This window comes from Talpa occidentalis, unplaced genomic scaffold (assembly GCF_014898055.3).
Source record: "Talpa occidentalis isolate TD23 unplaced genomic scaffold, MPIMG_talOcc4v2.1 talOcc4.13, whole genome shotgun sequence".
Lineage (NCBI taxonomy): Eukaryota > Metazoa > Chordata > Mammalia > Eulipotyphla > Talpidae > Talpa > Talpa occidentalis.
In genome coordinates this window covers 84,427,379-84,440,515 of record NW_023601322.1, presented here as the reverse complement: position 1 = coordinate 84,440,515, position 13,137 = coordinate 84,427,379, and the positions used below count along the sequence as shown (strand labels likewise).

The following is a 13,137-nucleotide window of genomic DNA, read 5'->3' as shown; positions in this document are numbered from 1 at the left end:
TGAACAAGTGATTGACTTAGCATAAGGGCTGCCTTAGTGCCACTGCCCAGCAACCGTCTGCTGATAGTGATGATTGGGGGAAACACCTGGAAGGCACCTGAGGTAACCTCTCTTGCAGTGACAGAATTCGGAAAGAATAGGCTCAGACATTTCTTAGAAGTGGAAATTGCTCGTTGCAAAAGCCATCTTACTACCTTAAGGGCCTAAATTGCCCAGCATAGTGGTGTATGCAATGGACACACAGTGAACCTTTGAAGTGGGAACATAGTGCACATTTGGAAGCATCATAGGAAAATCAATAAGACCTAATGGCTCAGTGACTTTGGCTGTTCAGAAATGGGACAAGGGTAAACGCCAGCATAGATGTGACACTGGGAAGGTGAGATAGTTCGAGGAAGATGGTAATCGGTTTGGGTTACATTCGTTCCCTCTGAGAACTAGAGGTGAGATATATTCCCTCAGCTGATGCAGCAGCCCTGGCATCAGGAGACCCAAAGCATGTTTCTTACAATAGTCATCGGAGCCAGTAGTCAGAGAAGGCTGGGGTGAAGGACAGAGAAAGAACAAGAGAAAAGCTTCTAAGAGCAAAGACCTGTTCGGCAAATAGAATCGCTAACGGCTGATCCAGATCTCTCAATCTGATGTACCTAACAAGATACCTAGAAATGATGTCCATAATACTCAGGTTCAGATGCTTCCTCTGTTTCCCTCAGCATTTCAGTAAAGGAATGTATGGCCTGTAACAAGACAAAGAATTAAAAAACCTTTTATTTAGTAAAGGATACCTAAAAGCCTGTAAGAAAGAGAAATGTTCCGAATGAAGTATGATTAAACAATAATACAATTAATAAGCCCATAAAATAAAAAATGTTGCTTTAATAGTACTCAAAGAAATACAAATTATTATTTTCCATTGAATAGTGACATTGCTTATAATAGTAAAGCCATACAGCATATTACATTACATTCCTCAGCAAAAGTCTAATTTCTGTCCCTCACCATGCTGTCGATCCCTTTTACCCTTTTACCTGCCTCCCTTAACGCTTGCCTTCTGGTCACAACTATTGTTCTTTTAGTCTAAGAATTTTTTTTTTTTTAAGATTTATTTATTTATTTATACAAGCACTGGGTACAGTCAGAAGAGCGGGAGGGTGAGAGAATCCACCAGAGCGGGGAGCAGAGCAGGCAGACAGACAGAGGACACTGCTGAGGGGAGCAGCGGGCGCCGCAGGAGAGGTCTTCGTGCCATGTGGGGTGGGACCCTCGCCAGCGGCCGGCGAGCGAACCGGCCCTGCAGAGGCTGTGGGTAACTTCTCAGCCCAGTGCTCAACCTGGGAGGCCCTGTCTTTTTCTTCACTGTTTTTGTTTTTTTTTTGAGTTGTTTTCCATTGTGTAGCTCTATATCCCACCCTTAATCCACATCTGTTGATGGACACTTAGGTTGTTTCCGACTCCTGGCTATTGTGAACAAAGCTGCGGTGAACAGGGGATGTGTAAATCTCATCATATTAGTGTTTGCCATTTCTTCTGTTAGTACCTGGAAGTGGGATAATTGGATTATGTGGTAATTCTATTCTTAATGGTTTGCGGAATGTCCACACCACTTTCAACAGTATTTGTACCGATTTATGTCTCTACTGTTCCACATTCTCCTCAACACTTGTTTCTTGTCTTTTTGAAAATAGCCATTCTCACAAGTGTGAGGTGATACCTCATTGTTTTTTTTGATTTGCATTTCTCTGACATTCAGAGATGCTGAGCATCTTTTCATATGCCTGAAAGCCATCTGTACCCTTTTTTCTGGAGAAGTATCTATTCAGGTCTGGCATTTTTTAATAGGATTGGTTTTTTTTTTGTTGGTGTTGTTTTATGAATTCTTTATAAAATTGGATATTTACTGTTATATGATTTATTTATAAATATTTACTCTGATATATGATTTGAAAAAAATCTTTTCCCACTTGCAGATTATGTTTTCTTTTTAATGATAGTTTCTGTACAGATGCTTTTTAATTCATTACTGTCTCATTGGTTTATTTTTGCTTTGTTTCATTTGTCATTGGAGAGCTATCCACAGAAACTTCACAAAGGCCAGTTTTGAACAACTTGTCATGTATATTTTCTTCCATGTATTTTATGGTTTCAGGTCTTACATTCAAGTTTTTAGTTCATTTTAAGTTAACTTTCGTGTATGGTGTAAGAGAGCAAATTAGTGTACTCTTTTGCAGGTGGCTGTCCAGTTTTCCCAGCACCATATATTGAAGAGACTTTCCTTATTCTATTTTATAAGAAATATGAATAAAATAAGAAATATAAATTAAAATAGTGACCTATAATTTGTAGTTGTTTAAATCTGATCAAAAAGAATAACAATATCAGATGTAGTAAATCTAGGACCTAGGGAAACAGACATTCTCACAAATACCTGGTCCTGTATTTAGGTGGGCTATACCTGATAATGTATTTAGGTAATTATTTACCTATGTATCAGTTCTAAGTATTTTAAAATTCCCTGGATCTTTATATCCCCTCTCCAGTGTTTGGCCTATAGCATGTATTTAATAAAACTGTCACTCCATTTTTAGGGGAAAAATTGTACTTTATAATAGACTGTTTAAGTCATTGATTTGGTTAAAATGATAGAAATAGGCAAGATATTTTATGTATTTAAAAAACCCTTCAGAGTTATAAAATGGATTTGTATGGAAGACTTATGAATATAAAACATTTTGGCATATTTTCATGGTTTCTGCTGAAGACTCCTTAACTGTCATATTTTTACCATTTTCCCTACCTAAACTTGCAATGGAATGACGGTTTTCTTGTTATCTCTATACCCTCCTCTAACAAATGATTTTTAGATTTTTTAGTGGGAATCATTATGTTCATTTTAAGTAAAAGAAAATTGCTCAAAGCATTAGAAGAGCAGAGTAGCATTGTAGCAGGTTCAACTTCTAGACTAGGTCTTGCCATTTTGTGAGCCCTCTCTTGCCTCAGAGCAGGGGGGCAAGTTGCCTAACCTTTCTCAAGCTGTTTCTTCATCTGTGAAAGTAGGAAAATTTGTTCTTGCCAACTTGCTAAAAAGCTGCAGAGGTCACAGTCAGCAAGGAACATAATGGTTCTTTGGAAATGTAAGGTGTACACATATCAGTATAAGGTGGTGATGGCATTTAAAAAGAATTTTTATTTCTTTTTTTCCTTCTTAATTGTTTTATATCATTGTAGCCATACATTTAATCTGTAACAGTGTCACTAGTGTGGATACATTTTTCTGGGTACAACTGCCAAGAATCTTTTAACACTGTTACTCTCAAAGCTGTTAGTCTTACCTAGTCAAGGTTGTAATCCCTGTGATTTAACCCTGTGATAGTGGGATGAATGTTTAGTGCTCTGGAATGCAGAGATTTATCTTGAGTAAGTCTCTTCTGATACTGTTGCACTGCATGTTACTGATCTCAGTAAACTGCTTATCTCTGCTTCAGTGTTTACCTGTTTGCTTGCACTTTGAACAACTTCCACTTGAGGGTAGTGTTTCATTGCAGAAGTGCACAATTGTTCTTTAGTTACTTAAATACAGGTTTTGCCAATTTGCTTTTAAATGGTTCCTTGCTAAATTAAAGACCGCGTTTCTTAAAAATCTCGATTTAAAAAAAAAACAAAACTGGTTGCTTATTGCCATTTGACTAATTATGTGGAAATAAACAACAGGAACTCAGTCTTGGAGAATCTTACCACTTTTTTCATCTCTTTAGGGCTAGCGTTAACCTATGGCCAGTAATTTGTTTCTTTGCAACAGTTCTTATTTGCAGTAAGGCCGATCAGACTATATTGCTAAGAAAACTGTGTCTCCAGTTCATGTTGTCAAAAACTCATTTCCTTCAAAACATACTTAAATAAAATTACTTTTGACTTAGCTGATTTTAAGCATAGTGAGGCTCTCTGACTTTTTATCTGTATCATTTATTTATCTCCTTTGTCACCCATCCCCATTTCTTACAGCTCTCACCCCAATCCAAAAACAGGGGACTTTTCTTCAGCAGAAAGCAAACTTTGTTTCCTTTTCAAATGTGGTATATAGCATCAGTTTGGTAATCTTAAAAGACTTTAATATTCATTACATGCCACTATGCCTCTTGTTAATTTCTAATTGTTTTTTTACATTAATATTCCACAAAATCAATGCAGTAACCCTGCAAAATGATCATTTAATAATGCAAATTAATTTTTGTAATCCCAAGTATTTTTCCTGAATTATTATTTTCTAGGTTATTTGGGATTGTATTACTTGGTATTTTGTTAGTTTTTTCTTTGAATGATATTTTGTAAATTTTACTTTAAATTGTGTATAATTTTGTTTTGTTCCTCTTAATTAGTTATGTTGGTCTTCATATACTTTATGCTGTTATCTTACATTACCAGTGTCAGTACATACTTAACTTTAAATAAACTAAATTCTTTAAAAACAGGCACTAATCTTAGATTTCCTTGTAAATAGTTAACACTCAAAGTTTGCATCTACATAATTGGATACAGGGAGATGTTATTTGGGAGGTCATTTGTTAAACAGATAAAGATGGAGCAATTGTATAAATTAGTGGCTAAACACATGTTCTTTCTATATGTAATTTTTGACCTCTAAATAGGCAATTTTTATTTCTTTCATCATAAATCATAACATTGAATTTTGTCTGAAAATTTATAGAAAAAGAAAAAGGATTCTTTACTTAGAAAAGATATGTTATGTGTGTTTAACTATTTTTTTTTTATTATTGTGCTTAGAGTACTTAATAGGAGATTTGCCTTCTTAACAAATTGTTAAATATACACGACAGTATTATCAACCCTAGGGCTTTGTTGTACAGCACATCTCTGGAACTTACTCATTTTATATTATTAAAACTTTGTGTACATTGATTAGCAAGTCTCCATGTGTCTCCCCCAACCCCCTGTCCTCTGGCAACTGCCATTCTACTCTCTGATTCCATGAGTTTGACTATTTTAGAAACTTTCATGTAGGTGGAGTCCTGCAGTAATTGTTCATCTTTTGCTAGATTATTTCATTTGCCATAATGTTTTCAAGGTTCATTGATATTACACAATTGCTTCCTTTTAAAGGCTGGATAATATGCCACTGTAGGAGTATATCACATTTTCTTTATCCATTCATCCACCAATGGAGCATTTAGGTTTTTGCATCTTGGCTGTTGTGAATAGTTTTGCAATGAACATGTGATGACTATGTCTTTGAGATCCTAAGTTCATTACTTTTGAATAAAGATCTCAGGGGGATGGCCACATCACACTGCCCTTGTATTTTCAATTTTTTGAGAAACCTCTATGCTGTTTTCTTGTGTGTTTAATCTTAAAAATGATTTTCATGTTTGGTTTTTTTGGTCTTTTTTACTAAAAACTTGAGCGATGTTCTTTTTTTTCCCAAAAAAAGGGTAAAGTATTGCAATGTTAAAGATTTTATGACATTGGGCCTCCCCTGGTGGCGCAGATGGTTGAACCCAGCACTGTGAAGCTGTCTGCAGCTGGGCTTCCCCTGGTGTTACAGGCGGTTGAGCGCAGCACTGTGAAGCTGTCCGCAGCCTCTGCAGCGCCAGTTTGATCCCGGCCAGCGAGGGTCCCACATGTGCGGCAGACCTCTCCTGTCTTGCCTGCTGCTCCCCTCAGCAGTGTATTTCGTCAGTCTGCCTGTTCTGTTCCCCACTTTGTCTCTGGTGAGTCCTCTCACCCTCCAGTGGATCTGGCCTGTACCCCGGTTCTTGTATAAATATATAAATAAATCTTTAAAAAAAAACTTACATTAAAAAAGAAAAAAGATTTTATGACACGAGTTCTGTTTATTTTTGCAGTTTCATATATATTTAAACAAAGAAGCATGTCTTGCAAGTGTGTATCTCCTGGTGTGTTTGGGTAATGAGGATAGAATAAGAGGGAATTGGGCAGATGGCTGAAAAAATACACTAATAATAGAATTTCATTTCCAACTCATATTTTGAAGATCTAGAAATGAATTTTTGTTTGTTTGTTTTTGTATTGCAGTGAATGATTTAGGAGGGGACTTCAAAGGAGTTGGAAAAGGCTCACAGGCTGCTGCGGATAAGGTTGTTGAAGAAATAAGAAGAAGAGGCGGGAAAGCAGTGGCCAACTACGGTATGATATTTGAGAGAACTACACTATTTCTCTTCTTTCAGCCAACATTGTTGCTCACATTAACCACTGAGCAAATATCTCAGTGCTTCTGTGTAATTATGAAATTAGATTTTAGTCAGTCAAAGGTCTTGGCTATAATTTTTTATAATGTTTCAGAATTTTTCAAAGTTTCGTCTAGATTATTTCTTGAGCCTATCTTTTATTCTACTGTTCATTTTATATTTTTATTCATGAGCAAATGATATAATCAGTAAATTGTATATGTGGATATGAGTATGTCCTTGTTCATAAAAGACCTATTTTAGCCACAAGATCTTAGGTGTTTCTACGGAATGACATTACATTCTTCTTATAAAATTGTTTTTAAAAATTCATAAACTTATATACTACAAGAAGTGAAAATGTTCCCTTTTTGTACCTAACTTCTATGTTCTATCTGCACACATAATTATTGCTATATGTAACATTCATATCTTTATAAAAACTTACATGTCAAAGTTAGCCATTAAAGTATAGCCATGTGATAAATAGCTAATGCAATCTTTACATTTGATACACTGATTCTGATAGTTTTTAAGGCATTTCTTGAATAGATATACTTCAAAAATCTAGTGCTTACAGACTTTCCTGCAAATTAGATTTTTTTTTATGGGTCTATCTAGTATAAAATTAGATTTTCAGTGACTTCATTTTGAAAATATAGAAGAAGAAAATAGGATATGGTTTGTTAGGATATGTGTTTGAGGAAAAAATGAGACAGACATTTTGGTTTATTCTTTCCACATTGAGGATCATTTTTGAAAAAAAACTCTGGGGTGTTTTTAAAACAAGTTTGACGGAGATAAGAAAATTCCAGAATTCCTGTCTCTGCCACAGCTTTGATATTCAGCCTGTATCAGTTAAGAATTCTCTTAGGAAAAACAGAAGCCCCTGTAGTTTTCCCAGGTATGAAAGGTTTTAATGCAGGGAAAATGATCTTAACCATTAGGCTACATAACTATTGCAAGGTCTGGACAAATGCATGTTGGGCAAACTGTCGATGGCCTTATTAGCTTGATTCTGAAGAGCTCATCTGGATGTGCTGCCAGTCTTAAATTTGCAATCTGCTTACAAGATTGCTTCATCTTCAGGCTTCTGTTTTTCTATCCTCTAGGTAAGTATCTCCTTTTGGAAGATCTAATTCTGGACTATATGTACCCCAGGGAAGAGATTTTTGTTTCCTGGCTCCTCCTCTGTGATTGTAGAGAATATGGTGCTAAGGTTTGATTGACAACTGCCACAGTTCTGAGGATATGAGCACTTCCCCTTCCCCTGGACTAATAAGTAGAAAATAATAAAGCCATAATATTTTATTCAGATTCACTCTTAAATTATTGTCAGTCATGTATGTATTGCAGAAATGTTGGTACTTGTGTTGTATTGAACATGCTCTTACTCCCAAATTCTGATTTGCATCTTTAAGGTGAAGTGTCTTTGTAGCTATTTAAAATTAAATTTAAACTAAATGAATTGAATATTCAGCTTGTCTATTGTACTAGCCACATTTCAAGTGTTCAATAACCACATCTGTTTACAGGCTACCAGATTAGTGTTGAAATAGGATATTTTCATTTCAACAAGTTTTATTAGTGTTCTTTTACGTAGTATTTGTCAGCTATCTCTAATTTGTCCCCTTTCCTTTTTTTGTACATTAAAATTTCTTCTGAAGAGCTGTATTTCTTTTGTAATAATAGATGATGTGTATATATATTTTTTAAAGATTTATTTATTTATACAAGCACTGGGTACAGTCAGAATCGCAGGAGAGTGAGAGAATTCACCAGAGCCAGAGCGGAGAGCAGAACAGGCAGACTGACAAAGTACACTGCTGAGGGGAGCAGCAGGTGGCAGGAGAGGTCTGCTTGCCATGTGGGACCCTCACCCATCGGCTGGGCATTGAACTGGCGCTGCAGAGGCTGCAGGGAGCTTCACAACCCAGCGTTCAACCGCTGTGCCACTGGGGAGGCCCTGCTGTATATTTTGATGTGTTGTGTGCTTGCAGTATAAATCTATTTTTCTTGGAAATGAGTTTTTTTTTTAAAGATTTATTTTTATATAAGAACTGGGGTACAAGCCAGAGGCATGGGAGGGTGAGAGGATTCACCAGAGACAGAGCAGGGAACGGGACAGGCAGGTGGACCGAAGACACTGCAGAGGGTAGCACCAGGTGAGGCAGTAGAGGTCTGCCGTACCATGTGGTTATCTCCTTAGCCGGCTGGGAATTGAACCCGCACTGCAGAGGCTGTGGACAGCTTCACAGAGCTGCACTCAACCCTCTGTGCCACTGGGGAGGCCTGGAAATGAGTTTTGTTGAGTGAATAATATCTGTCATGTGCCCCGACCCACAAAATTTAGAAGTAGCTTGTGATGATATTACTGAAATTTTTTATTAATTTCCTATTTCCTTAGACTCGGTGGAAGCAGGAGAAAAACTTGTGAAGACAGCCCTGGATGCTTATGGAAGAATAGGTGATGTTTCTTTTATTTATGATACTAACAGATTAGCTTCAGTCTTCCTAATAAAATATTTTGTTTTTACTTTTTTTTATTAAATACTCCCTTGTGATAATTAAAGTTTTAGATTTGTTAAACATATGAATAGTTTTACATACCCTTCCTGTTCCACAAAGGGATTGAGGTAACAATTTTTATGTGTATATGTGTTGAGCTTATTTCTTTTGTTCATTTTAAGAACTTTAAAAATTTTTAAGCACTCTTCTAAGTCCCTATTTATAATAATTAAATTGTACAGTAAATATGTACAAAAATAAAAACTTAATTTTTTAAAATTATTTTGGTGGTGAACTTCCCTGTGGAACAATTCTGATAGTTACAATGATTCAGGTTAAGATGATTCAGTGTTTTGCAAATTCATTACGATGAATTATATATAATAAAAATATAGTTAGTTTTTCCTTCTTAGCTAATCTTCTAGTTTAGTTCCACATATCTTAATAGAAGATTATTGAATTACTAGAAGGAAACATTACAGAAGATAAGCCCAACATGAAAAACAATTCTATTAATTTGCATTTTCTTCGCCCCCTTTTTGGGGTCTAGCATATTTTTCTAATTATGTTTGGTTGTGCTCCTAAGAGACATTTTTTGTAAATCATCTCACTGAGGGATGCGGACCACAAAGGTGTGAAGTCATAGTATAAAAAATAGCCATAAGATGGTGATTGTACCTTAAAAAATAATTCCTTTCTTTTCATAGGGAGAACACAATTATGTGTTAAGATGCTCAGTTTTTTTTTTTTTAAGATTTATTTATTTATACAAGAACCGGGGTACAGGCCAGGTTTGCGGGAGGGTGAGAGGATTCACCAGAGACAGAGTGGGGAACAGAACAGGCAGACTGATGAAATACTCTGCTGAGGGGAGTGGCAGGTGAGGCAGGAGAGGTCTGCTGTGCCATGTGGGTATCTCACTGGCTGGTGGGGATTGAACTGGCACTGCAGAGGCTGCGGACAGCTTCACTGCACTGTACTCAACCACCTGCACCACCGGGGAGGCCTGCTCTGTCAGTTTTTAACTCTAAATTAGGTTTTCTACTTTTGAGTGGCAAAGAAAATCTTTTGAGCTTTTAACTTTAGTGTGAATTTTGAGGTTAGATGATGGATAACTTATGATTAATAAGCAATAGTTAATTTCATTAATAAGATAATAGAATTCTGGCAGAAGGTAGAGGTGGAAAAATTTCAGATCTCTAAGTTTGAGTGCAAAGTGTCGACTTAATGTGATACTTAATGTGATACTTGTGCTTTTGTTAATCAGATGTATGTGTGTATTTATTTGGTATAGGTATAAAGTTTGTTATAACAATCTATTATGTATAATTTTTTATGTGAAAAATCCCTAAATTTGAAAGAAATATGAGTTGTATGCAAATGCAGATTAAAATGCTTGCATGTTTGTTTTATATTTGTGACTTGGATCATTTTCTATTGTAGATGTTGTGATCAACAATGCCGGGTGAGTGTTTCTTTTTTCATTTTCAGATAAATTATGTGCATGCATGCCCCCCCGCCCCAAGAATATACTCCCTCCCCACCTAATCTATATAATATTAATTTCTTAGAATTCTGAGGGACCGTTCCTTTGGTAGAATAAGTGATGAAGACTGGGGTAAGTCATTTTTAATATATCATCCTGTAAACCATACCTGTCCATTTAGTCTCTTAATATAGGATAAGTTTATCACTTTAGGAAAAAACTTGTTTCTACTTATTTTTGCTTCTGCTAATATGATGAATAAGCTTTTTAGCTGAAAACAATGAATACTTGGAGGTAGGCTACATTTTTCTAACATTTGATGAATAAAATTTTAAATCTCTTGGCAGAAGTTATCCAAAACAATTTTGTGCCTTTTCTTTTTTTCTCTCTTTCTCCCTGAAGCATTTTCTAACAGTATTAACAGTCTTTAGGATGTCTGTTGGTGTGTGATTCTTATTTCAAGAGTAAGAGCAGGATATGGAAGGGCATCTTATACCTCCCAGGTGGGAGAGGCCTCAGCATGGAGTGGGGAAAAAGTTGTTGCAACTTTGAAGCATCTCATAAATAGGATTATCTTCCATGATGAATGCCTTGTTGGGAAGATTGAATGTAGATGATAAATCACAGTCACAATTTCCTCTTTGTTTTACTTTTGCTCCTTATGCTTCTTTCCCTTTATTTCCATTGGCCAGCAAAACTAAAACAATCAGTGATGGCTGAGAAAGTGGCAGACCTGGAAACTGAGGTGAATTAGACAGTGTTTTCAGAGTGTGCCTCTGGGAAATGTTATCACAGCAATACTTCTTAGAATTAAACCATGAGGAACTTTCAGCTTCGTCTTTTGTTGTAATAACCACTCTAAGAACTAGGCTGAGGAAGAAGAGGTACTTTCCTCTTGTGGGGATAGGTATTTCCCTCTGGTTTCAGGGCTTACTGCTTTCTTCTAATATACACACAAAAACATTTGCGGAGGCCACAAATTGAAACACATGTAAAAATGTTTAAAAATGTCATAATTAAAAGAATAATATTAAACTTAATATTGTCTACCTAAAATTTACCCCAAATTGTCTAGCCTTTGGGTTGACATCTCTAAAAACGGCCTTCTTTCTCTCTCATTTTAAAGATATTTCTTGATGGTGAACCATGTGGTTCATCTTTAATGTCTTATGATAATGCTTTAATGTTTATGTTAAGTCCCAATTATATATGTAACATTCTTAGTATTTGTATTAGTGAATTTTTATATAAAGTAGGCATAAGGTAAAGATGACATTCCATTTTAGATGCATACATGATTACAATAACTTCATCTTAAGTTTTGGCGAAAACAGGTAAGAACTATTGATTGTTGTACTTGGAACAAAAATTACAATGGTAACTCAACAGAGTGTGTCTATAGTTAATTTTAAATATTATAAAATGAACATCTTTGTATAAGTAAGTCATCTCTTATATTGCAACTGAGATATGTCTATCTAATTTTTGATAAAATACGTAGTAATGATAATGATTTCTTACTTTAGATCTGATCCATAGAGTTCATTTGCGTGGCTCATTCCAAGTGACCCGGGCAGCATGGGAACACATGAAGAAACAGAAGTTTGGAAGGTAGAACTGCATGTGGCTGCCAAGCAGGGTTGGAGATGTTGTGTGGGTTATTGGGTATTGGGAAGGGTTGTTATTTTGACATTGAGGAAAACGTGTTCACATGTACACAGACTTTTAAAATGTAGTTTTGCCACATATACTCATTAAATTGGTATTAATCACAGATTAGCAGAGCAGGATAGCTTTATATTTCTTTCCATCTGCTTTTCATTATTAATAATTTTCTTGCTGTCCTCTGGCATTTTAGCTGCACACACATTGAGGATTTAGTTGTTCTTCATCCTCTAACAAAATTATCATTTTGTGTGTTCAGTAATGAACGGAGGAGAGATAACTGTTTTCTGCTACTTGGTACTGGCCAGGTATGCCTTAGTGTCTGTCAACTATTTAGAAACTCTAAAATCTCATCGTTACCTCTGTGTCAGTGGCAGAGCTGGTGCCTAAGGTAGCTTCATGCATTGTAGCGTAAGGAGCATTTCTGTTAATTTAGGATTCACACACATCTACTAGAAATAAATCATCTATGGTACCTGTTCTTATGGGACAGTTCTAGTTTATCCTGATCTTAGTACTTTCTGGAAGTAAATTATACTCATTTCACTTGGTTTATTAAGCAGAGTGAATGAGATTTGGCCAGATTTTGAGATGGCATTGTTTGAGTATGAGGCATTTATTCAATATTATCCAGAAAAAAGAGGGGCAAAATGATGAGGACTAAACAATTGAATTGCTTGATGTTTCTTGGTAAAATTTTTACTTATATATTACAATTTATTTTTGTTTATAAGTGTTTATCATTGTTTTCAATAGATAATGAATAGGTATTTTTATGCTTGGATACATTTGGTCCTGGCCAGCCATTCTTTTTAAGAGAGTTAAATCTCATAGTTGAATGTTGAGAAATTACTTTCATGAGAATTTAGATACATAAATTTTTATTGTGAAAATCTAATGACAGTAGAATTGTTTTTGACAGGTGTAGTAGTATTGAAAAAAATGAAAGAGTTGCAACATTTAAGATGATAATGAGAGATTAATTTTCTTTTAGGATCATTATGACTTCATCGGCTTCAGGAATATATGGCAACTTTGGCCAGGCAAATTATAGTGCAGCAAAGCTGGGTCTTCTAGGTCTTGCAAATACTCTTGCCATTGAAGGCAGTAAAAGCAACATTCATTGCAATACTATTGCTCCTACTGCTGGATCACGGATGACCCAGAGTGTTTTGCCTGAAGGTAAGTCAGATTTTTCAGTGCTGTTATGTATAAATTTCTGTGGAGTGAATTTTACAAAATAATTTAATTTTCTGAATTTTTTTTAAAAGATTTATT

The 13,137-nt window shown here is 35.6% G+C and overlaps 1 protein-coding gene across 2 annotated transcripts in view; it reads left to right on the top strand.

Annotated features, from left to right (window-relative positions):
* The window catches only part of HSD17B4 (hydroxysteroid 17-beta dehydrogenase 4), a 66,953-nt gene that overhangs the window by 8,072 nt on the left and 45,744 nt on the right, over positions 1-13,137 (top strand). For both annotated transcript variants that reach the window (XM_054694507.1, XM_037509470.2), the window contains exons 3-8: positions 6,049-6,159; positions 8,608-8,667; positions 10,152-10,173; positions 10,280-10,326; positions 11,721-11,805; positions 12,854-13,041. In XM_054694507.1, coding sequence (XP_054550482.1) covers positions 11,783-11,805; positions 12,854-13,041 — 211 coding nt within the window. In that variant the 5' untranslated portion in view covers positions 6,049-6,159; positions 8,608-8,667; positions 10,152-10,173; positions 10,280-10,326; positions 11,721-11,782. The remainder of the gene's footprint in view (positions 1-6,048; positions 6,160-8,607; positions 8,668-10,151; positions 10,174-10,279; positions 10,327-11,720; positions 11,806-12,853; positions 13,042-13,137) is intronic.